At 26.9% G+C, this 26,713-nt stretch overlaps 2 protein-coding genes across 2 annotated transcripts; one reads left to right on the top strand and one right to left on the bottom strand.

The window, feature by feature from the left end:
• Positions 1–790: 790 nt before the first annotated feature.
• LOC129605383 (F-box/WD repeat-containing protein 7-like) lies at positions 791–3,094 on the top strand. Its single transcript, XM_055515104.1, has 6 exons — positions 791–1,492; positions 1,547–1,728; positions 1,867–2,092; positions 2,175–2,424; positions 2,480–2,648; positions 2,738–3,094. Exons 1-6 carry the CDS (start codon positions 989–991, stop codon positions 2,886–2,888), a joined length of 1,482 nt encoding a protein of 493 aa, XP_055371079.1. The 5' UTR covers positions 791–988; the 3' UTR covers positions 2,889–3,094.
• A 279-nt stretch (positions 3,095–3,373) lies between these two features.
• On the bottom strand, positions 3,374–13,907 carry LOC129605384 (uncharacterized). Its single transcript, XM_055515105.1, has 5 exons — positions 13,792–13,907; positions 10,109–10,261; positions 7,254–7,377; positions 6,409–6,565; positions 3,374–3,755 (listed from the first exon to the last, which is right to left on the bottom strand). The coding sequence occupies exons 1-5, from the start codon at positions 13,858–13,860 to the stop codon at positions 3,593–3,595; spliced, it is 666 nt and encodes a 221-aa protein (XP_055371080.1). The 5' UTR covers positions 13,861–13,907; the 3' UTR covers positions 3,374–3,592.
• Between the last annotated feature and the right edge of the window lie 12,806 nt (positions 13,908–26,713).

The following is a 26,713-nucleotide window of genomic DNA, read 5'->3' as shown; positions in this document are numbered from 1 at the left end:
GTATATTTGAATGATGCCAGTAGTAAGAAGAAATTGTAACAAGGAAAAATCAAATGGGTAGCTAATATCTAAAATATTTCCCGCCAAAAATTAAAAAGAGCCACATTTCGATTTTTACATTCTGCTATTTTTGACACTGAAAAATTTAGTATTTACATATATGATTAAGAAAAGTTATTTATTTTTTATGCTTAAAATTAAGCAAAAAAATTTTTATAATAAAATCGTAATAATGTATGTACAATAATTAGAAGGATTCCGGAAGATATACTAAGAAATATGAATGAAAAATATTAAGAGCGCGAAATTCTGGAAAACCATAGATGTTTTTCAAAAAAAATAATCGCACGTTATTGACAACTTTTTCGTTTAAGTTAAAAATGAAACGGAACTTCTATGCGTTTCTTTGCAACAGGCGGGTCTCTTAAACATTGCTATGTCGATTTTGAATTTGATTCTGAGAAAGAATATTATATACTTTATAATTTCAGAAACGTTTTTTTTGGTTTTGATTCTTCCTATTATATATTTTGTGATCTAAAAATAGACAGTTGTTGCAGTCATACATAATATAATAATATAATAACTGGTATTATACAACAAAATGGATTATTATAGCACTACATAAACCGCGTGCATGAAATGTCAAAACTTATGTTTGATAACATTACTGGGTGGAATGCACAAAATGTCAAAATCTTGTTTCACGAAATTCCGCAATCTAAAAACATGTCAAACTGATTTTTATCAGCTGTTTTGTGGTAATGTTTTGAATATTGTGTTAAGCCGATTTGATATATGTATAAAAATTAAATAAATCACATAAAAAATAATGTGACAATATAAAATAAAGTAAACAGAAATAATATTTACGACAAAAATAAAATTACGATTTTTTGTGCATAGAAATATGTGTTTTTGCATAATAAAACAAAATACTATTTTAAAATTAAAATTTATTTATGTAATAATAAGATAAATTTGCGCAATGTTTAAAGCTTTATCGAATATTGTTAAAGGAAGAAACTCAGATTTTGAATTGGATTTTTTTTCAATTTTACCTCGAGAATTATCTTTAAAAATTCTTTTCTATCTAGACCCGAAAGATATATTAACAGCAGAACAAGTGTGTAAGAATTGGAGATTTATTTGTAACGACGACTTTTTATGGCAAGAAAAGTGCAAAAAAGATCAAATAACATTAGCTGCAGAGAATATAGAAATAGACAAAAATAAATCAAATGAAAAACCATTGTTAAAAAGAAGCAGTACTAAAGCAAATAATGGAATTTTTCCCTCATCGCATTGGAAATGTAGATATATTCGCCAAAGGAGAATTGAATCTAATTGGAAATCTTTGTCTATAAAAAATTCCAAAATTATAAATTGTGAATATGAACTAGTTAGTTGCTTGCGGCTTAATGCGAAATATATTGTATCCTCATCTTATGACACAAAAATTATCAATATATTCTTGATTGATTCTGGGAAGGTAAATTAAAATATTATTTTTATCAAAGCTTAAAAAATTTTATTTTTTTTAAAGTGCATTAAAAAGTTGATGGGACATACTGATTTTATAACTACATTTTATTTATCAGAAAAACTAATAATTTCTGGAAGCAATGATAGAACGTTAAAAATTTGGTGTATTGATACAGGTGAAAATTATCGTACACTTTTAGGACATACAGAAAGTGTTCGCTGTTTGACAGTATTTGAAAACAAGTAAATAATTTGAATTAATATAACAAAATTACTTAAGTTCATTTATACATTATCGTTCATGGAGTGTTTTCAGCATATTCTTCTACATCTTCTTATTCATAAAAATGTTATCTTTTCTTTTTGCACAAAATTCATTAGGGTTATTAGTGGGTCATCTGATTGCTCTATTCGTATTTGGAATTACGAAAGAGGTATTTGTTTGCATGTGCTGTCCGGTCATAGTGCAGCAGTTCATTGTGTAGATTACAACGGGATCTTTGTTATATCTGGATCATCTGATAAAACTATTAAAATATGGCATCCTGAGGGAAATGAGTGTGTAAAAACATTAGAAGGGCATAAACATGAAGTAAAATCTTTGCAGGTAATATTGTAAATAACCACAAACATATAAAATGTATGTGTTCTTTCTTTTTTTTATATATAAAACGTGATTTATTTTTTAGTTTGATGGTACATATGTTGTATCAGGTTCTTTAGATTCTGTGAGAATTTGGGATGTGAATACGGGATGTCTTAAGCAAACTTTACTCAATTACAAAGATTGTTTTGCGTTTACTAGTTATTCTAGTACCGAGTTTAAAAAAAATTTATTCGCATTCATTTATTTTTATTCACCTTTCCCCTATTATAGGGTAAAATATGAAATTAAAGTTTGTGAATCTGCTACCGGTCAATGTGTACAAATTTTATCAGGTAATAGAATTCATGAAAATTTGAAAACAAAATTATTTGATAAGTTTTGCTTTAGATCCCAGTGAGGAATCATCTCAAGTGCAATGTATTCAATTTGTATTAAACTTCGTTTTAACGAGTTCGTTTGGCAATACTATTAAGTTATGGGATATAAAAACAGGGAAATTTTTGAGGAATGTAATAAATTTGAATTCATTAAAGGATGGTTATGTTCAAAAATTTAGGTATAAAATATAAAAAAAATAAATATAATAACAAAGTATTAATTTCGAATTAATTTTAATTTCAACACACTTCCAACAAATTTTTTTAGAGCCACAGAAACGAAGTTGGTTTGTTTAACAGAAGAAGTTCATTTGCATCAGAAAAAATTTATTGTTATAAATTTTGATACAAACACTTCGGCAGATTCTAAGTTCATGAAAAGTTCATCTAAGGAAAAAGAGTATTGTAATATAGTTTAATTAATATCACTAAATTAAATTTTTTGTTTCCTAGTCACAGTATTATTTTTTTAATTTAAAAAAACTTGTTTTTCTAGAATATAGAAAGTTACATATATTATTTAAGTAAATTCAAGTTTTACAAGATTGTAACAAAGCATAAATTTAACTTGTATATGTTGTTTATTCTGTTTATTCTGAATATATATTCTTTAGTAATTATGCAAGTGAATATTTAATTTTTAATAGTTCTTTTAAACAATATTCGTATTTAGCTTGTAGTATATTAGTATTATAAGTATTATAAGTTAAAAGAGTAAATCTTCGTGCTATGATTTCAAAAATTTATAAAGTAGGTATTTAATGGTAATAATTTAATTCAAATGGTGGTCCGTACAGGAAGAGAAAAATCTGTGAAAACAAAAACGTTATTACATTACCAATTTCATTTCAATCTTTTGTCTAAAGAAAAACAATTATTACATATATAATAAAAAATAAAGAATACAAGTAAAAAACCATTAAAAAATAGTTACGAAATAATTGTTTGCTCGGTGGTAATCACCTAAATAACATGTGGATCTAATACAAAAATTCAGACGACAAAGTGTTTTAACTTCTTTTCCAAATTTTAATTTATTTATACATACATATGCACATTACATATTATAATAATAACATAAAAATACAATTTTATTTCCATACGAATTTTAGAATAACATATTTTACTTATTTGGAATTATAGAAATTTTACGTTTGCGATTAATTTGACTGTTAAATGAAAACGATATTGGATCGCTTACATTTTTCACTGATTCGCACATATCCTCATCCTGTCTGATATCAAACATAAATGATAGGTCAATATCATACTGCGGCAACTTGTCTCTGTAAATTAAAGTTAAAGTCGAATGTTATTAGATGGTAACATACATATGGATATATTTATAATTTTATACACAATATACCATATTTATACGTTAATTATATAACTACACAATATGTAAAAGGATTGAATTTAAAAAACAGTGGTTGGTATCTTGATAGAATAAAAATAACGCACTGGATATTTACCATAACTACAAGATTAATCATAATGTAAGATCTATAAGATAACTGATTCGTTATGTGGTACTAAGATTGATTATATTAAACAGGAACTACTCAGTATGGACGTTCAGCGGACAGGGCTGAACATCTCAAACACGAATTCAATGCTTAGTTTTCCACCTACTTAAAATTTTAAATATTAGCGGAAACTACTGAGTAATATAAAGAAATTTTGTGCATATTAAAAATGAAGCAATTTTATTTTTCAGCTAAGTGCATCTACTTATGTACACATAGTTATTGTGTATATGTTTATTTATTATACTAATTATGTATGTGTGTGTTCAAAATGTAATGGGTAAATGTAATGTGTTTTCTATTTACACACCTAACTTATGTATCTTCTGTTTTATGATTAAAATTTATTTTGATATTTACATCATGTCTAGATCATTGATTGAGATGCTGATACTACTTCCTATTTGAACATCATAAAAATGCTAATTTTAATCGTGTATGAATGTAGGTACATGACTAATAATTGAAAATCTTCTTTCACTTTTTTGAGGTGATATTAACAAAGTATGTATACCTTCATCAACTTGTCAAAGCACTTTGATCAAGAAAGTTTTTATACTTGTAATTATAGTCAATCAGTGTATGCACCTTGATCTTAAAACATACGTTTGTACATATGTACATTTCATATGTAGGTACATACGTTTGTTTTAAAAATTGCGTTACATTTTCTTTTTATGTAAAATTTATTCTAATCACGGTTGTAGTCTAACTTATATGCAAATTATTCTTTTAAAATTGGATTTGTTTTTTTTTAGTTTAGTCTAAGATGTTGGTTTCTCTTAAAATGATTAACTTAAAATTCGTTTTCTAAAATATGTTTGTAATGTAAAAGCAGCGATAAAGTACTTAAAAGCATATGTACATAGGTAGAAAGTTACCATTATTTTAATTCTGTTTATGGAACTTTGTGGAATAATATTAAGTGAAATGATGTGATAGGAATATTGTTTTTTAATCAAATTATAAATATTTACAATTTACTTTTAAGTGCAAAAAATATTAAAGATAACCTCTAAAATTCAAAATTATTTTGTTGTTTATTTAATAATAATTGTTTTTTATAATTTTCACAAACCTTTGTTAATTTTAATATTTGATACGGTTGGATTTTGAGATATTTGTAATTACAGTAGAAATCTGCTCGAGTGAACACAATAAAAACACAGGCTGTTCGTTCTATTGAACCTGTTCACTGTATTAAATGTCAAATAAATTAAACTAAAAAGTAGTTTTTAAAGCTTTATTGTTTCAAAAAGTATTTAGTTACTTTTTCTTGAATATTTTTTTTATTTGAAATTTTTAAAACAATATTTTCTTTTATATATCTAAGTGTGACTTGGTCGGTTAACAAGATATCGTTGTCTGCAGCCAAATTTCTTAGATAATGTTGTAACACTTACTCCTAACTCTAAAGATTTTATAATTTTAATTTTTTCATTTAAATTCAAATGTTTTCTTTTAATATTTGTTTTCGGCATTTTAAAAAAAACTTGAACACTTTTATTTTAATCGAATTTTATTTATTATCGAAATTACACTTTAATTGAATGCCATTACCTAACACAATGTATGACTTTTATGTTAAATAAACAAAATAATGCTCTCTTTTGTAATTCAACTTGAAAAATCCCGTTACAATGAGAAAAATAAAAAGAATAATATAAAAAAAAAAACAGTTTTGTAAAATTTGTTCACTATACTGGGCACTTATAAAAATTTTTGTTCACAGTGTAAGGCAGTCAATGCTAAAATTTTTGTGTTCACTTGACTGGGAAGTTCATAAAGTCGGGCGTTCACTAGAGCAGATTTCTACTGTATATACAAAAAAAACAGTTTTGTAAAATTTGTTCACTATACTGGGCACTTATAAAAATTTTTGTTCACAGTGTAAGGCAGTCAATGCTAAAATTTTTGTGTTCACTCGACTGGGAAGTTCATAAAGTCGGGCGTTCACTAGAGCAGATTTCTACTGTATAATTATAGCAAGTGTTTTCTCCTTAAGATGCGTACGTGTACGCATCTGATAGAAGATAATCTTATTTAACTATTTTGAATTGGAATTTTATATTTAGTGTTATTAACATAATTTCGACTATGTACCTATTGCCTTTAAATATTAAAATTTCTTAAAAATATAAAAAATAACAGTGATAGTATTACAAGTATTCTTTCTGAAAATCAACCTTTATTGTTATCCTTAACTGCAAAAAAAAATTGCCAGCTAGGCATGTATTTATACATATGTATATGTACAATTTTCGGCCCTCACCTTAGCATGTCGATCTCTTTTCATAAACTTATGAATTACGTACATATTTATTTTATAGCATATTATGCACATATTTATTTCATTCTCCTAATTAAATTAATAAGAAATTTTAAGACAAAATTAATTTCTTTTTGTATTTACCTTAAGAAACTTGCAACATTAGTTGCTACACTTGGTTCCCTCGATAATAGAAGTGCTGATAAATATCTTGGGGATTTTGATTTTTCAGCACAATGCATTATTAGGCTCCATGATTCGTAATCAGTATCAATAACGTATGTATTGTAGACTCCTTCATCTTAAGATATCGATAATTCGAGCATGTATCATAAAAATTTATTTATTTATTTTTAAATATATACATAATGTTTAAATATTATTTAATAACAAAATTTTTATTGTGTTCAATAGCGTTTGTATTAGAGTATGTATGTGTATGTATGTATATATGTATGTAATATGTTCTTAGGGTCATAAAACTACATATGTATATGGTTACAACAATAAATGAAATTATATATTTAAAATTAAAAAAGCTGAACTGCTCAAGTAATAATTAAAATCTTAGTAATTTATTGGATTTTTTTTACAAACCATACAGAAAAGATATTTAAAGAAAATGTATGTAAAGGATTAGTTTAAGATTTTAAATGAATTGAAATTGACAGTGTTTTTGTAATAACTCATCACTTTCATTTGAAATTGCTTTATTTTTCATCATTTATTTTAATAGATCCGGTTGTCAGAACATCCATATATACGTTAATTAGGATCGTATGTATTTGATTGAGTATGTACATATATACATATGTATGTATACATGAACCAAAGCAGATCGAATATTTATATAACGTAGGTACATATATACATACGTACATTTATAGTAGCTTTAACTTAAACATTGAGTTTTTATACTAGTCAGTTTCTTTTTTTGTAAAAACTTTTTGTTTACTAAATATTTTGTTTCTTTTATGTATATTACTTACATATATACTCAGTATGCACCCAATGTGCTGGTATATTAAAATTTGGTATTCTCCATGTAATGTTACCTATTAATTGTTCACGATATGGATCCTCAGCATAAATGTAACTAAAATTCATGGTCACCTAAAATATTAAAGATATTTTCTATTAGTATCTTAAAAGAATAACTTTTATTTCGATGGAAATCATTCAAATAAATCATGCATCTTTTAACGTAATGTATATATGTATGTATGTCAACCAAAATTGAGACAAAGAAGTGCACAGGCAGGCACACAAAAAACCACCTTACATGCAAGATTCGGTGCAATCATACCTTCCTCGATATACATAAATGTGTTTGCATATGCCTAGGGGTGTTCACGAGTACATAATATACGTTTTTGGAATGTTTTTTATTTGTAAATGGAACACATAAAGTATATTATGCATTTGCGACTTTACAATGCTGAAATTAAAGCTAAAATTATTAAGATGTTTAATTGTTGTTCTTCCACAACAATTCGACAACCCTTGAACATAAAATATGACCCCCTCAACATTATTTTAAAACCGTATATAATAACCATAAATTTATAATTTTACAAAACTCAAAAACTTGATATAGGCTAAAAAAACAATAATGTGCTGTCTGCTGAACTCTTGCTATTTGACATACATATGTACATACATTTGTACACATGTATGTTCAGAATAGCGATTTTTGTATACATATACAAAAATGAGTGAAATACATACATATGTATACAAAATGAGCCTATCAGCTTTGTGAATGCAAAGTAATGCAATGTAAGTATATATGTATGTATATATATAAAGAAAATATTTTGCAGAAAGAACGCGAAATGATTTTATTTTACTTGATGTTTTGTCATGCTTTTTGTTTATATGTATAATAAAAATTAAAAGTCAATGTGCAACTTTCTTTAAAATACCAAGACGCAGGAACTGACGCATATTTTATGTTTTTTCAGCAAACAACCATCATACTTATTTTAATTTCATAAGTTAAACAAACCAAAACAGAATTAAAAAGTTATATTTCTGTACATACTTACATAAATTCATATATTATGTATAATATGTGTACGAAAAGAACGCAGAAAATTCATAATTTCAAAGTGCATTGTCATATTGTGCAACGTGTATGCGTTAGACAAGAAGAGTTAGGCGCAATTAAGACGCTATGTAGATAATTGCGTATGCCATTTATGCCATTTAAATTACAAATTTATTATATTATTTTATAGTCACAAATAACTAAAGTTTCTTGTTTTTTTTTTATCCCATAAAATGTATTCTATTTGCAACCCCTTGATCGCGGCATTAATTCTTATACGTGTAACGCTTTCGCATGTACATATGTATGTATGAAAGTATGTATTGAAAGTGGAGCACTGTTAACTATCGATTGGTTAAAACTTGTTGGATAATAAGAATGTTGCGGTCGTGTGTTTTTCATTCCTTTTTAATTTTTCCTTATTTTTAGTCTCGTTTATTGTTTTCGTTTTGCATATTCATCTGGAGTGAAACAAAAAGGCATATGAAAATACTGGACAAGTCCTAAAAGAGATCAGATCAACATAATATGTGTGTGTGTTTATGTGTAAAAACATGAAGAATGTCGGTTGAAGAAGAAAAAGAGGAAGTTGGCGAGTTTCATCGGAAAGATCTTTTTACAAATTCTTTTTTTAATTTAAAATTTTTTTTTAATAATGATAATTTGATCAAGTTTTGTTTTTTAAAACTTTTTTGCCGATATTTTTTTTTTCAATTGATAACAAGATCAATGAAAACGACGTTATACGCGTTGTGGCTTTCGGCATAATTTTTACCTTTTCTTTTCTTTTTTTGGAGCTTATGACAATGAAAGTCGTATGACTAGTCTGATACATGCATTTACTCACAATAATTCAAATAGATTCTGATTTTAAATTCTTTGAATTCATTCAGGATGCGTTTATGATAAAGAAGAACTGTCACTTTTCAATGAAGAAAATTTGCACAACAGGTTTATTAATTTAAAAAAAATATTATGAATTTTTTTCAATGTTCGCATATTCTTTAAATATTTTATTAAAATTTAGATCGATGTATGTGTAATCAGTATAAAATATGATAAAAGATGTAAGAGGAGATAAAAGAATTTGGAGAAACTTTTTAGGTTGAAATCAATTAAATAATTTTTAGAAATTTTTATTTTTTTTTTAAATATTTTGCATTTTAATTAAAGCAAAACAATACTAAATAAATTTGGATCACAACAATGGTTTGTAAAGTAGAACCTTTCCGTCCATCAACTATGCCAAAATTTTTCAAATAACGTTTAAAAAAGTTTGTTATGTATTTTGATGGCATGGCATCTACTGTTAGCTTTCTGCATTTAATTGAAATTTGGAAAAACTTGACATTTGGGAAATATAGCGTTAACTCGAAAAGTGGTGGAGGTGGCAAAAAAGTTTCTTTTACGGAAATTAACTTTTTATTAGTATCAAAAAGTTGCCAAATTTCAGTCTCCCACAGCTTACTATCTCGGAGAAAAAAGATATCAAAAATTTGAAAACAGATTTCAGATAAAGGCTAATTTTAACTGCAATTTTTTCCTTTCCATAAAACTTTTAGTTATTGCAGATTGTAATTATGCAAGTATTGAAATAATTCATTGATCTTGAATAAAATAATATGCGGAATTGTCCTTTTGGAATTTGTTTAACAAATTTTTTTTTTTAAAATTCCATTTTACTCTTTATTGCTTTCACTTTCATATTTGTATGTACTTGAAATGTAATATAAATGTACATTAAGAATTATTAAAAATATCCAATATAAAAATTTTATACTAAAATATACTTACCAATTTCTCATTGTTATGACGGTTATTATCATCAAAAGTGAAATAACTTCTCATACAAGCATACTCTGGTAGTTCCTCTGAAGATGCATAATATTGGACAACATACCAAAATCCCATCATTGATTCCAAATTAAAATTTTTGATTTCTTTAACCTATGTGAAAGTGAATACATGAGAAAAAAGAAAATGATCGAAAATTTTAAGCATATAGGTACATACATACTTTTTTTCAATATATATATATATTTATTTATAAGTAATAAATTAAGAATTATTATTGAAAACTTAATATTTAATGTTTAAGTATATAAAATAAATTCGATGTGCATCAGAGTTACTTATTTCATTTATTTTGTACATAATTCACAAGATCGATGAAAGTTATATTTTTGTAAGCATTTTATATTTAATCAAAATATGACTTAAAGACGACCTTAGCACCTTTAAGGAATTTAAAATCTCCAAACAGTGTGTATGTATGTGGTATGGTAGAAAATTTCAAATAAATATTAATTTCCCTCAAAGTGTAGGCAAGTCCCAATACAAATTATACGGAATTATTGTGAATCAATAAAAAAAAGGAAATTGATGAATTGTCATTTTTATAATTTTGATAATATCGTAAATTTTAACCGAAAGAGTTGAATTATGATTTTTTATAATTCATAAAATAAATAAGGGAAAAGATATGTCACGTCATAAAATGTGACTGAGATTTGTTCTTACAAATTTTTTTCATTCTATTGATTATTTTGTATATACATATGTACCTTAAATCGTGTGGTATTAACAAAATTTGTGCAGCAAATTATCTACTGTACGTAATCATAAGTGGAGAGATTATTTTTTTTAGCTATTCAATTAAAATAATCATTCTAAAGCTGTTTTTTAAAATATTGAATGTATATTTTCATTATAAACAACAATTTAATTACGGAACAAAAATTAATATACTAAATGAACTCATAGTTGATAAGATCAACTACAATTCTTTGTTTTCTCTTCAACATTTACTTTTTTTTCGAATTTTAAATTTCATTATCTCGGCAATTGAATTTTATTAAAAATCTTAATAAAAAAAAAAATTATTTCCGATTTCATAGCACGTTTCTTTAAGAGTATTTCGAAAATTTTAGGCTTTATACATTTTCGTATAATAATTGCAAAAAAAAATTTCTAATAATTTGGCCTCATATTTTCACTTTGACGCATTAATTTTGAATAAAACTAAGAAAAAAAAAATAAAATACTTTTTCTTCAAATTAATTGCATAAAATATCTTAAACCTAGATTTTATTTGAATTTTAATTAAGAACTTCTCGTTTTTGCATCACGAAGAAACTTTTAATTAAAATATAGTAAAAATTATTTCGAAACGCTTTCATTTACTTTAAAAATTAAAGTTTTTACTTTAAGAAGTTATTGAAAATGTACATTTCAAAAAGTTGAATTCAAGTGTAATTTTATATTTTTGTAAAATAAAATTTTTTTAGTGGGGGACTGTATTCGACCGAATTAAAGCTGAACATAGCGAGTTTCTTTGTTAAAATCTTGCAATATCTTCAAATTTTTCTTTTAGTTTAGAAAAAATGTTTTGAAAATAATTTCAATTAAAAATAATTTTGTTTTATTAGAATATTATTAAGAAGCCCATTAAGAAATACTTATAGTCGAAACCTAGCCTTGTCATTCTTCTCTTAATATTTTAGAAAAGCAAGAATTTTAAATAGATTTTTTTTTCCGTCCTCATTATCTAAGATCCCATTATTGTAATTAAAATGCTTCTTTTTTTAAATTTATAATATAAAGCGCTCCGGATTTTGACATTTTAAAATTGCTATAATTAGAATTACAATGACATGAAAAAATTTCAGAAAACTTGTTTAACTGCGGTAGCAAGAATGACAAATTAAAAAAAATACTAAAATACGAAAAGCATGCCGATCTTCGAAAATTAATTTATAAACTGGAATGAAATTTAATATAATTAATACACCTTTCGCTAAAAGGCATTATTTACTTTATTTCACTTTTTTATTAAAATTTTCATTTACCATTTTTTCTTTTTCTTTACTTTTTCATTAAAGAGTATTGATTAATCAATATGACTAGAAAATTTCCTTTAAGAGTTATACAATACCACTACAAAAATTGAACAGCGCAAGAAAAAAGAGGAAGAGATTAAAAGAAATAAAAAAAACTTTTACTTGCGGAATAACTAAAGAAGAATTAAAATCAGGTGGTAATTTGTTAAATGCTCGATATGCTGACCCAATATTCATCTACAGAAAAACAGAAATTCTTTTTACATATTCCACTTTATTTCGAGTACTTCGTAAATATTCCAATATGCGTTTTATAGCACAAATACCAAACTTTATTTACAATTTCTACGCATTTTAAATTTATAATTTTTAAATGTGAACAAGATATGAGTTGCCGTGTCGAAAAAAACCTCATGGACAGTTTGAACTTGAAAATAAAAATATAAAAGAAAAGTAGATTGATTATTTTGGCTTCCAATTGAAACTTGATTCTAAAAAGATTTTATTCACACTCCTATTTAGGTTTAGAACACTCTTAGTTGCGTTCTTTCGAGCTTCACAAGTTGTTCAAGTTCAACAGGGGGGTGAATCTCTAATAACGCGGTGCACTGTTATACGGTATAAGATTAATATTCTTACTTTATCAATAGAGTGCTTATTTTGAAATAAATACTTTTAATAAAGTTAATGTTTTTACATTAAAGTGCTAAAACATAAATTCTTTCTAAAGGGCTTAAAGAAATATTTGATTTTGTGCAATGCTTTATTAAATATTTGTAATATAATAATGTATTAAATATATTTGGCATACATTGAATTTCTTAAGGTTTTTGAACAACCCTCACTTTTCTACTTTAATTTTGTAAAATAAGAATTAGAGCTTGAGTATTGAATAGAAGTGTCATTAGATTTTGTATTTTTAAAATCGTTTACATTATTTTTTTTTTGCAACAAGTTTCATGATATTTTCAATGAGTACCATTCTTTAAAAATATTATTTATGTTCACCGTGCTTTATTAAAATCAGTAGTTTTCAAACTGTGATAAAAACATATAGTAAACAAGGAAACATATTAAATATGTGAACCATTTGAACAATTTCATATCCATTGATACCATGTTGAACATAATTTAACACTTTATGAGTAAAAATTAAAATTTTTAAATAGTAGTAAACAAAAATTTTTACAAGATTTCTCCGGCCATGCATTATAAACGTCAAAAATTTTTTAATTGTTATCTAATTTTATTTTTGTACAATTCCAATATAATAAATAAATTGTTATTACAGTTTAAAAACATTTCGTCGGACTTACTTATATAAAAGTTAGATCTAAACCCGCTTATTTTTAGCTTAGCAAAAAAATAATTTCAACAGTATTGTTTAAAATTCTCTTCGGCACTTCTTTTAAAACTTAATTTTTTTTTAATTTATCATTCTGTTTGAGAATCACTGATAACAATTTTTGTTAAGAAATTTAACATTTTCTTTTACTGTAATCAAAATAGATTTATAAAATAAAAATTATTGCCCGAAGGGTGAATAAATATAATAACAGTGAACACTGCTCACTTACCATCTTGTTATTATAAATTTGTAAAATTAGAAATATATTTGATTAATAGAGATGATTTTACCTGAGGACATCTTGTCTTAAAATATGATCTATCTAGTGATGATATGCTGTACATCCAAGGTGTCACCATTTGGAAAAATAATACAAATATTATACCAAGTATAATAAAAATTATGGTTAATTTTAATGCCATTTTTTTTTAGTTTTTGGTTTGCTCTTTTATTTGATGAAAATTTATGTATTAATGTGCATAAATTATTATATATAACTATGTATTTGTATATACATATATATATATATATGTATATGAAATTGAATTAACAAAAAAATGTATTTTTAGCTTCCAGCTTCAAACAAGTCCCTATTTTAGCATTCAATTTCTATTTAAAGACTACTTGTAGTGTGATAAAAATGAAATTGAAAATGCAAATTTTTAGAAAAGAACATTTTTTTCTTTAATTATAAGTATTTTAAATTTTATCTAAAATGAATGAGCATAATTCAGTCTAGAAAGAAAATGAATATGAGGTTAGTAACAAATAATTTCTCATTTAAAATCTCTAAAAAAATATGCCCACAAATTGGATTTAATAGAGACAAAACCGTAAAGTGATGAAAAAGGCACACATCTTTCTCATTAGAAAAAAACTTTAATCTTCTTTAACTTAGATTGAATATAACGAATGGATTTTATTGTTGTATTTACTGTTATTTTCCTTGTTTTTATTCTCTTATTGACTGTTATTTTGGTTCTAAAATTTATACTAATTTGTTTATGTTATTGAGTTGGAGTAATGAAAACACAAGTTGATGAAAATTTAGGAGACGGGAGAGGCAGACAAACATGGTTAAACAAATCGGTTATTTTTCTCTCACTATTTTTGGAAATTTATCAAAAAAAATATGATATATTTAAATTAAAATAAGTAAAATGCTTGAAGATTTGTGTTTGAACTCTTCATATCAAACGAAATTACTTTTTTTGTCTTTAGAGACTTTGTGCCTTTGCACAAAAATGTAATCTAAATTAAATTTCTTATCTTTTGTGTTCGTTTTTCGTCAAGCAATTTGTTGTAGAAATTTTTCCAATTTTATTTCCAGCCTTCCTGTTTTGCTTTATGATTAATATTTTAAATAATAAGTTAAAATTATTGTGTGTAGCATTATGTATGAATTAAAAGCATAAAACACAACAACAATTCGATAAAAATAAAAAATATTATATCACATATGTATGCGTGCGTCAGAAAATTTCTATGTGTTAGAAAAATACACTGGTCCAGTTTTATGTTGCAAAAAATCTAATGTGACTCAATAAAATTGAAAGATGGTGATTTTAAATTAAGAAACATTTAATAGAATAGACAGAAAGCAGGAAAATAACGTCAACTAATGAATGGTTAATAACCTGTAATTTAAATAAAATAAGGGAAGTAAAAATTTTATGGTGAACGCTGGAATGAATTTGAAATGATTAAATAAATTTACTTTATATTGAATTCAATACCAAAAAATTTTTTTTAATTATGCAATTTTAACACAAACAAAATATTTTTCATTGATTGAGAGAAATTTTGAAGTTCTTCTTAAATTTAAATTCGCTTTTTTACATACACTTGCATTATGTAAACCAGCATAATGGCATGCGGTATGCCATGTAATGAGCATTCTCGCAATGCTTATTCGGCAGACTGAAACTGTGTATACACGAATAACTATAAAAATAAGATTGAAATTTGTATAAAACGCCAAAAACAATGAAGTTAGTTTTTTAGTTCAAACACCGCACGCTTGAAATTGGTATTTCGAATCTGATGCGGAAAAATATTTATTTTTTGTAAATCACGTGCGGCATGGCGCGTCTATTAAGGTTTAGCCCTAAGCAGAAGTATGATAAGAAAACATTATTAATAATTACAGTTATTGTTTTCCACATTAAGTTACTCTAAGCAAATGAAATTCTTTGAGTCAAAATCGGAAATAGAGTTTGAAAATAAAATTTTATTTTAATCAACAATCATCATATAATTAGATCAGATTATATTCTAATCAATTAATATTCTTAAATTTTTGTACCGGTTGCACTTTTTATTTTAAAAGAAAACTAGATTTGTATGCTTTCACTTAATTTTTATTGTCCATTAAGTTCTCTCATATTACAACATTTCTGTTTTCTAGTTAATCTTGTGAAAATCATTATAACTTGAATTTTATTGCATCCTATTCATGATAATTAATTAATTGCTTTATTTTCTTATCCTTTAATTGGTTTTTGACGCAAACATACATATACCATAAGAATTGATATTACGAATTCTTAATGCGGGGTGATAACACAACCAAATAAAAGGGTTTATATTGTATTATTCAAAATTTAAAATGTAGAAATTAAGAAACAGTTTTAAGTTAATGAAATTTAAGCTTTGCCATATTCATATTAAGGGGGAATAAATTCTTCAGTTTAAATTTCGGAGACCTTATTAGAAATAAGATAGATGCAATACAATTTAAATAAAATTACAAGACACTACAGGGATTTGAATAATTGAATAGAATTTTCATAATGAATCGAAGAAATGAATTTAAAAAGCTTACGTTTTTCAAAATTATAAATTTATAAACACCTTGTAGATAAATTAAATATTTAATATATGATAGATTTTTACTATTTAGGTGATCAATTAAAAGTGTTTTTTCTAATTTGTTTTAATTTTCCTTCTAGTCGCTACAATATTAAAATTTTTATAATTAATATTGTGTCTAGCTCACTAACATAAATGAAAGCTGTGCAAATTCTGTACATCTAAAGTAGATTAAACATTAATTTACGTAAAATCAAATTGTATTAATATAAAATAATTTATATGAAGATGAATGAACCTACTAACCGCATAACCAACAATTATTGCTTATATATACTTGTAAACATAAGAGAAATGATCTAAGATATACAAATATAAATATCGAAGAGCGTCTAGAAAGAAAATTAATGAAATTGAAAACTGATCATTTTTCATGGTCTATGCATCGTTAGTCTCATGGAATTATAAAAATTCAATAATTAAAATTTAAAAAAAAATAAAATAAATATTCTCTTTTATTAATCATTAATTTTTATAAAGAGAAAAATGAAAATATGCAATATTTGTATGATTTCTTTAAAAATAATATAGTTAATTTGAAAATCATAATTGAATTCGCGTTACTATAGGGATAAGAAAATGATTTTTCTCAAAGGGTCTGCCTTTTAAATTAGACAATTCATTGTGTGTATATAGTCATTTGTGCCTATGTTGACTGCACTATGTCAGTCATTCATTGTGCCTACAGAAAGAAAGTCATTTTTTGTGCCTACGCGCGAGGATGAATTACATCAAAATCTATGGATCTAATAAATTAAACGATTATTCACACGTAGCAACTGTGTGATTGCATCTAGGCAAGTAATTAAATGTTTTGTATTTTTTACAAATATAATGCAATTTTTAGGTAATTTGATCAATTAGCATTGATGCAATATGTTATAGATATTCATATGTATGTACATACGTATAATGAATATACAATCTAGTGATTAAAGATGGTAAAACTAAAAATTGCATAACACTTAAAACCCATAGCAATTCAAGAATAGCAATTCAAAGGAATTTTTTACACTGCTTTCAAAGATAAATAGATACATACAAATTATGTATAAGTTAACAATTATGAACGGCGCGGGAATACTGTAAGCAACTTTGAAATCACATATACAAATAAAATATCGTTTTAGAAATGAGTGAAAATTATTCATATTTTCATATTGAATATTCATAATTTTTATAATATGTATAAAAATATTGTTAATGGTATTTTTATGAATGCATAAAAAAATTTCAAAAATTATTGGACTGCAGAATTTAATTTTTTTATTTTTTTTTTTTTATTTCAATTATATACTTTTTTTGTTAAATTTTTGAATATGAGGCTAAGTAAAATCAACCCACGCGTTTTCGATGATTTTAATTATAATGTATTTGTGCCACACAGTATACAACATTTACAGTTATTAGAAAATGTAGATCAGGATGAATAGTAGGTGAAATGTAAAAATTACAATTTTTTTTGAATAAATTGATGTAAAGTTTTTTGCAACAATACAATTTAAATTAATTTTAGAGCCAAAAAAGAATGAAATGTCAATATTATAAATTTTCTATTACATCGTTTTTATTAATGCTGTAATAAAAAATCACTATTTTAACAGTCAGTATTTATATTTTCTCCCTGTTATTTGAATATGATTGAAATTCACACGATTTCATAAATTATAAAGTGCTGGTTAGAATAAATATTTAACATGCATTCTATCGAGTTTCTTTTTTTTCTCTTTATGCAGTCGAAAATATTAATTAAAGATGTAGATTTACTATTTTCTTTTTACAATTTCATATTTTATTTTCATTTTAAACAGTTGCATATTCTGTCCAATATTGCACCAGCCATGCTGTTATAGTAGAGAAACTGTAATGCTGTAATATTCTGCTTTTAGAATGTTAGGGAAAATTTCTTTTTTTAACTATTCGAACACATACATATAGCTACTGTGATCTTGATTAAAATTGTTGCATAAAACCAAAGACATATTTATTTTTGTTGCAAAAATGAACATGTTTGCCATTACTTTAATCATTAGTGGTTGATTGTCATTTCTTTAATTACCGACCGCACTGCATACAATAAGAAAGATCATGTGATAGCACCAAATTTCACATGTCGAGTTTTTAATATTGTTGCGTTTTTCTCTGTAACAAATGTTTGTAAATAATCTATATTTTTATTGAAATGTCGGTCTGTCGCGCTACTTGCATGTGCTTCCCAATTTCAGTTTTTAAGAAAATATTTAACAAATTTTCTTGAACTTTTATGAGTTGCATGTAACAATACAACAGATTATTGATAACTTTTAAAGCAAAACAGGTTCCATCAGAAAAATAATGAGTCAAATTTCTTGGAATTTAATATTTCAACTGCGGCAGTTAAAACAATGAATCAGGAAACAGAAACTTCATAAGGGGCCAGACGATTTTTCATTTTTTTATCATATCACTGGTACTAATAGAAGAAATCATTGAAATTTAATATTTGCGTTGTCATAAAAGGAATTTCTACTAGGTATTTTCGCTAAAAGATAAATATTAACTCCCTTAAAATTTGAAAGAACGTTGTCATTAACTTGTGCAAAACTCTCGCCAAACAAGAAAATTCACTTTACAGTCGGTTATTAGCTGACCACATCAGTTACACAATAAATTTTTTTCGCTGCACATCTTCCTTATCCTTAAACATTTATTTAGCTACATAAAATTATTATTGATTTTATTTCTTTTAGAAGAAACTTAAAGAAAAAAATATAAATTTTCAAACTACTTTGATAAACTCCCGTCCCGACGAATACAATTCTTTTGAGATGTCAGATTAAATTTTATAAATACATATAGGTATATATATATGCATATAGTCATTAATATAGACTCACACGAGCATTCATTCATCAGTTATAAAACAAAAGCAATAATAATAAATTTAAAGAAAATAAAAAAAAAGAAAAAGTTTCATACATTGCGTATTGTGTAGACAAGTCAAGCAAAGCAATTCAAGGTGTTTGTATAATTGTATAAACAATGCACAGGCCTCATAACCTATATTTAAAACCACATTTATTTCTAATATAAAAAACTTGTACTAATGTTGTTCATCTTATTGCTTACTCTTTCTTAATTTTCTTATATTTTTTTTCTTGTCTTTAATAGCGCGAAAAAGAAATTGAAAATTATTAGAAAGACGCTTTCAATGACAAACTATTCACAATCACTTTTATTTACGTAGAAATTTAGAAAAAAAAATTGTTCATTAACGACAATGCCAGATGCAATATAAAATTTAATAGTACAGAATTGTATAAAGAAGACTGCATCATATGTAATAGTGTGGTGTGAAGAGACAGATCAAAATCATGAATATTTTCATTGCAGCCTCAATGGCATCAGAAAATTTATTTATCTTACATGTTTACATTTAAACATACGGATTTCATAAAGTGTGTACGCAAGTATAGATTATTTTTGTTCAATATTTGAAAACTCATCATAAACGATTTGTTGTTATTTTGATTTTTCATCACCTCTCCGTTTCCCCTAATTTTCTGTTGCTTTTAATTAATTGCATTCATAGATTCAAATAACCGTGTGTAAAAGTTGGAGTTTGCAATAGGAAGTGAATAATATGATGAAGAAATTATAATAACTGTATGTACATGTATATACATATATGTATGTAAATTATGCACAAGTATATGAGATTTAGAAAATTATATTTAATTATTTTTCTTCTGATATTTGATTCACCTAAACATTATGCATATATATATATATATATATATATATGTGTGTGTGTGTGTATGTATATGTATAACACAATAATTTATAATAAAAGTTAATAAAGCGCTTATTTTACTTGCATTGCGACACACATACGTGAACATATTCATTTAAGTAAATTATATTTTTTATAATGACTGTAAATGGAAGTTTAACAACCAGGAAGTTTAAAATAACAACAATTTAGAATAGTTTAATACATATGTACATATTATGTTCACTTTCAATTATATGGAAGTGAAGATTTTTTAAAATATAAAATTTCTATAATTTCAAATCGACAGGATAAACAATTCAATAACGACTTATTAAAGTCACACACATTTATTATATATGTGTGTCTGTAAAATATTACAAACGTGTTCATTACACTAATAGTTTCATCACCAATTTAAATATGCAATTAAAATAAAATAATTTATAATATAAGATTATTATGGAAATTATAGTTTTTTATGTTCGTCGATAATGTGTTGCGCTTACAATTAATAAATTAAATTGTAAAAATATAAACAGATAAAATGTCAAATTATTTATTATTAAAAGGCCGTTAAATACAATTCACGTTTACAAATACTTATAAAATTTACGAATTTCTCGAAATAAAGCGATTCTGTAGGATGAAGGTTTAAATAACAACGAATAGTTTTAATAAATTTTTCATATGTAATATGTATAACTGACGCAAAATTTGTAGGTTAGATCTATGCAATATGAGATTTCCGACACATCACTATCATCCAATGCTATGCGCCGACAGAAGAAGCCGATGACGAAAAGAAGGATGATTTCTATAACAGCCTCACAAGAACTCTGCTTTGAATTCACAAAAGCGATATAGTCATACTGACGGGCGATCTTAACGCGAAAGTTGGTAGCAATAACAGCGGTCTACAAAAAATCATGGGAACACACGGTATGGGGAGTAAAAACAACAACGGAGAAATACTGATAGAACTCTGCCAGACCTTCGAACTCAGCATCTGCGGTACCATCTTTCCCCACAAAGATATACATAAATATACGTGGTCCTCGTCAAACGGGAAGACAAGAAACCAAATCGATCACATGTGTTCATGTAGAAGAGGAGCAGACATAAATAGTGATCACGAGCTGCTGACAGGCGATATCAGGCTGAAAATGGAAAGAAAAAGGCACTATAACAACAGAAACAAACGCTTCAGTATACAGAAACTCCAGACCTCCCAAACTGCTTGTAGATATACCACCAGACTGCGTGAAAAGCTGGCACTTAACCAAGAACACCCGTGGGAAGAAATGGTGACTAAGATTCAAGAGACTGCCGAAGAAACACTAGGTAAAAAACAAATACAGCGAAAACAACAAGTCTCCACAGTACCAGAGCTTAGCAAAATAAGTAAAGAAGGCTGCTAGAAGAGACAAACGGAGATATCTCGAAAAGTTGGCGTCCCAAGCGGAGCAACACGCCAGCCAGTACAACATGCGGGCAAAAAGAAAACACAACCCGCCCTGTCAGAGACCGAAGCGGTAACCTAGTGACAAATGAAGAGGCCCAGATAGAAATATGGAAACAGCACTTCGAAACAATTAGCAACGTAACACATACGACCAGCGAAGAAGTGCATGATAGTAGTCAGAAGACAAACAAACTTAAGAATTTCTGGAGATTCCCCAAATATTAGCGAAATAAAAACAGTCATACAAAAACTTAAACATAACAGGGCTGCAGGCAGTGATGGCATAACAGCGGAATTACTTCAGGCAGACGCACTAACTATGGCCCAGCTATTAGAACCACATATTTCGCAAGCTTGGAGGGAAGAAAGGGTTGCGCAGTCATGGAAAAAGGGCCTTATCATCAAATTAACAAAAAAAGACAACTTGACTCACTGTGATAATTGGAGAGGCATCACACTACTTAACATAGCATACAAAGTCGTGGCAACAATTATTCAGAATCGCTTAAGGGAAAAACTAGAGCAAACAATACGTGAAGAACAGGCTGGGTTCCGCCCGCATCGGAGTTTTGTCGATCAATCAAATACGCTTCGAATCATAGAACACCATTATACATGCTCTTCATAGACTTCAAGAAGGCTTTCGACACAATTAAGCGCGATGCAATATGGAAAGCGTTAAAAGATAGGGGAGCACCAGACAAAATAATCCGCCTGATCCAAGCACTGTACGAAGAAGCCGAGCTCGCAGTATTACACCGAGGAAAAATAAGCGAATCCTTCACCACCCAGTCAGGAGTCAAACAAGGTTGCCCACTTTCACCATTGCTCTTCACAATCGTGCTAGATAACATCTTGCAACTTGTCTGCTCACAGGGAAGGGGCATAATCTGGAGTCTCACTCAACATCTGGAGGATCTAAATTATGCAGATGACATCTGCCTTCTGTCCCACAAGATCAGCGACATGCAGAGTAAATTAAAACACCTTGAAAAACTTGCCAAATTTGTGGGGTTAGAAATAAACATAGACAAAACAAAGACGATGAAAATAAACTCTACTAGCACAGCCAGTCTGGAACTCAATAACCAACAAATAGAGTTCGTTAGCAGCTTCTGCTACCTGGACAGCATCATAACACCAGAGGGCGGGGTCCAAGAAGATATAGACAACAGACTGAAGAAGGCAAGAGCGGCGTTCGGTAGACTGCAGCCAATATGCAAAAGTAGCCAGATATCCAGAACGACTAAGGTTAGAATATTCCGGTCTTGTGTGAAATCGGTTCTGACATATGGCAATGAAACTTGGCTAACATCAAAATCTACCAGTCAAAAGTTGCAAGTGTTCATCAATAGATGCCTCAGAATAATATGCCGCATATTCCGGCCAAGACAGATAAGTAACAAAGATCTCTGGGTAATAACAGGCGAAGAACCTATCGGAAGGCAAATAAGAAGAAAGTGGAAATGGATTGGGCACACTCTAAGAAAACCCGCCAATAATATCGCTAAAATGAGCTTAGAGTGGAACCCGCAGGGTTCATGAAGACCTGGACGCCCCAGAAACACCTGGCGTAGATCTGTAAAATCAAAACTAGAAAGCGCAGGTCTAACATGAAGTCAAGTCAAGCAAATAGCTCAAAATAGAACAAGATGGAGATGTCAAGTGGAAGCCCTATGATCCCAAGAGGAGTAAGGAAAAAAAAAATATGGGATTTAGGTAAGTGATCAAAGATAACATAAAAGAAGAAAGTAAGGCACCCGGAAAAATATAATTAAGAATTCGACTAACTAGAACGAAATATGATTCGTCTACTTCAGTCTTCTATTTTTCTATCTTTTTCTATTCATCTTTCAGCAATTTCATCTTTCAGTAGGTTATAGTTTCTATTCATCTTTCAGTAGGTTATAGAAAACCTAGAATTCAACCCAAATGGCACGCGGAGTCTAAATAAGAATATTTAACGCGTGTGTTGAGTCGGTGCTGCTTCACGAAAGCGAAACATGGTTAGTTTCCAGAGCTGACATGCAAAAGGTATAGGTCTTAGTTAATAAATGTTTAAAAATTATAATGTATATAGTAACGGCGAGAATTTCAAATAAGATGAAAATAGAAATGGTAAGATTAGTAGAAACGTGAAAGAATTGAAACTTACTAATAAAATATGGACATAAAGAGAATGACACAAAACAGAGATAGTTTGAGATGCTATTATGTCCAAAAACTTTGTTTTCCAGAGGAATGAAAAAAAATTTCAGTTTTCTGTCGATCACTAATCCAAGATAATTGAAATACTCATCATCATATCTATAATCAAAGATTTATGTGAAAAACTCAAGGACCTGTGTATAATTTTTATTTTGCAAAAGTAAAACTTTTGTTTTGTTTACATTTAACTCCAGTTTGTTTTAGGAAACTCACTCCTGTATTTTATTGAAATGATTCCGGATAAAACTTTATAAACAATCCTCTGTTGCAGCAGTAAAACATCATCCGCTTGCCTTAGCATTGCACCATCAAGGAAATGAAGCCGCAATATCTAACAGCAAAATATTATCGGTCAATTTTGAATAATCGGTTAGTGACGAATAATGAACAACTAATAATAATGAAACCTTTGTTTTTCTTTAGACAATCATGGCCTATAGTTTTAAATTATAAAACATTATTTCCCATTTTATATATTCTTGTATGTAAAATTTATTTTAAAATTCGGTTATAATTACATCACACTAAAGAACAGCATTCCATATGCACATATTTCTGATAGAATCACTTGTCAAGTATAAAAAAAAATGTTATTTAAGAAAAGATTAAAATCTCATCTTTTATCATATAAGATATTATGGATACCGTATATACATATGTATATACCCATACATTGAATTACAAAATTTTTGTTTAAACCTGTTGAAATAATATAATTTTTATTACTGGCTGATTACTCAAGTATAATAATATTAAAAATTTTTTACATTTTAAATTCAAAGCACATTTTGGTATTGAGATTTATGAGAGAAATATGTAGTTATTTGTTAAATTATTGTTATTATTATTGTACCTGAAATAGGTTAATAAGTTCAACTTTGTTTAAAACATGTTTATAATTTTATAGTTTTAACTAAATTTCATATTTATGTGTGTGTATTAAAATATATTACGTTCATACCACAGTCATATATCGCTCATAATAAAATTACTTGATTAAATTATAATATAAAAAATATTGTTATTGTTTTCAATAGCAAATAATAAAATATACCTACTTACACTAAAATATTTCAATTATGAAAATATTTAAGACGAAAAAGTGGTTGCACAAGTTATTTAGTTGCTAAGTAACTTTGTTAAGGATTGGGCAAATCTGCAGTTGATGCACCATAAATGTAATACAACAACATTATTTTGCAAATTTTCAATTTTTCTGAAGTTATCGAGCATCTAAATATTGCCAATACAATTAGTTTGCAATTGAGAACTATATATACTTTTTCCAATGTATCGGTGTCACTAGTAAGTTGTAAGTTTAATATTGTTTCCTAAAATTTGGAATTTATTAAAACTTTCCGAGATTTTTTTCGACAACAGATTTTCAATGAAATGACAAGCCAAACCGCATTAATTTGACGGCAACATCTGAAACGCAAAATTAGTGAATTGTTTTAATCATAAAGTTCTAATATTCAATTTAAAAAATATTTAATTACTAAAGATTTTTAAGATTCAAACGTATTCGATAGACTAATTGTAAAAACAAAATAAAAGTGGTTAAAGGCAACGTTTTAGTGAGTGTAAAATAATTCAATATTTTATACATATTTTTAATAAAATAAAACACAAAAAAGATTACAGATGCAATATTGTATAGGTTATGGTAGCATATTTCTTAAGACGAAATACATAATACGTATCTTGTGTTTAAAATTCACTTTATATAGTCACTTAGTGAAAGTTTTCCTTTTTTAATTTTTTCTTGGAAGATTTTAATGGTAGTCGGTGACTATAAGAAACCTTCTGAATACATTATTCACTTTTATGTATTTTTGAATATGTAAACTATCTTTTGGCATTTTCTTTTAGCATTATTACTTTTTGTCGCCGTTTAACACTTGCAAAATTTGGTAATACCTCAACTTAGTGATATATTTAATTGCAGTATTTGATCTTTTCCCTTGATGACATAAAATTTAACTATGCATCTAATACCAATATACTAAAATATAAAATTAATGTGAATGATTTATTATTAATATAATGGCGAAATGATATTATATTTACATAATGTTGATTTATTTAAAATTTTTGAAATAAAATGTTTTTAACTTTAATTTTCATGTTAAATACATAAAAAAATAAAATTTTCTATTTTTTCCTCTTATGTTAGGAATTACAATTGGTAGGTATTGAATATTGATTTCACTTTTATGACATAATGCTTGGCATTACTTTGCATGAAAGTGCCGTATACATATAAGAAATATTACACAACTATAAAACACTCCTTTTATCAATAAAAAGTTTCTAAATTTAAAATTTAGAAAAATCCAATTTTTTACTAAAGTATATGTATACATGTTTGTATGCACGAACAGCCCAGGAAAATTTATGAATTTTTTTTAAATAAATTGAAGTAAACCGAGGAATCCTTTATAGCAATTATAGTTTAAATATTAGATTTGAATTAATGATGTTTAATTAGATTTGTATTGAAATATTCGTAATGCAGATTGTCGTACACGATAGGGCCCACTGTCGTAATCCTACTCTGTCATATTTTTGAAATATTTAAAATTAGCTTTCATTCAAAATAGTTACACAAAAACTTCAAGGATATATCTGGGGTACAATTGGATATACTACTGTCATGCAGCTATCTTTATTATTTCTTCAATTATTTAATATCAGCTCAAAAGGTTATGTAGTATGGCTAACCGAAACAGTACAGCAATTCCATTAAAATTGAAGACACGTTTACAACATTTCAAATAAATATCTTTATTAGTTTTAAAACATGTAAAATAATTAATATCTTTGACCAAATCCGTTGACCGAATTGGTCTAATTAAAATGGGGTCAGCCTTTGGTATAAAAGAAACAATTTGTGAAGTAAGACCAAAGTATTTTA

This window comes from Condylostylus longicornis, unplaced genomic scaffold (genome assembly GCF_029603195.1).
Source record: "Condylostylus longicornis isolate FDR11 unplaced genomic scaffold, ASM2960319v2 ptg000013l, whole genome shotgun sequence".
Lineage (NCBI taxonomy): Eukaryota > Metazoa > Arthropoda > Insecta > Diptera > Dolichopodidae > Condylostylus > Condylostylus longicornis.
This window is presented reverse-complemented; position numbering and strand designations above follow the sequence as displayed.

What these genes read in the sequence shown, in the direction of transcription:
- LOC129605384 (XM_055515105.1), bottom strand. Translation starts at nt 13,860, where the DNA reads ATGGTGACACCTTGGATGTACAGCATATCATCACTAGATAGATCATAT. An exon ending in GTCATAACAATGAGAAATTG is followed by an intron (nt 7,378 to 10,108) that starts GTAAGTATATTT and finishes TTAATATTTTAG; the next exon opens with GTGACCATGAATTTTAGTTA. An exon ending in GGTGCATACTGAGTATATAT is followed by an intron (nt 6,566 to 7,253) that starts GTAAGTAATATA and finishes CGATATCTTAAG; the next exon opens with ATGAAGGAGTCTACAATACA.
- LOC129605383 (XM_055515104.1), top strand. Translation starts at nt 989, where the DNA reads ATGTTTAAAGCTTTATCGAATATTGTTAAAGGAAGAAACTCAGATTTT. An exon ending in TTGACAGTATTTGAAAACAA is followed by an intron (nt 1,729 to 1,866) that starts GTAAATAATTTG and finishes AAAATTCATTAG; the next exon opens with GGTTATTAGTGGGTCATCTG. An exon ending in ATGAAGTAAAATCTTTGCAG is followed by an intron (nt 2,093 to 2,174) that starts GTAATATTGTAA and finishes TTTATTTTTTAG; the next exon opens with TTTGATGGTACATATGTTGT.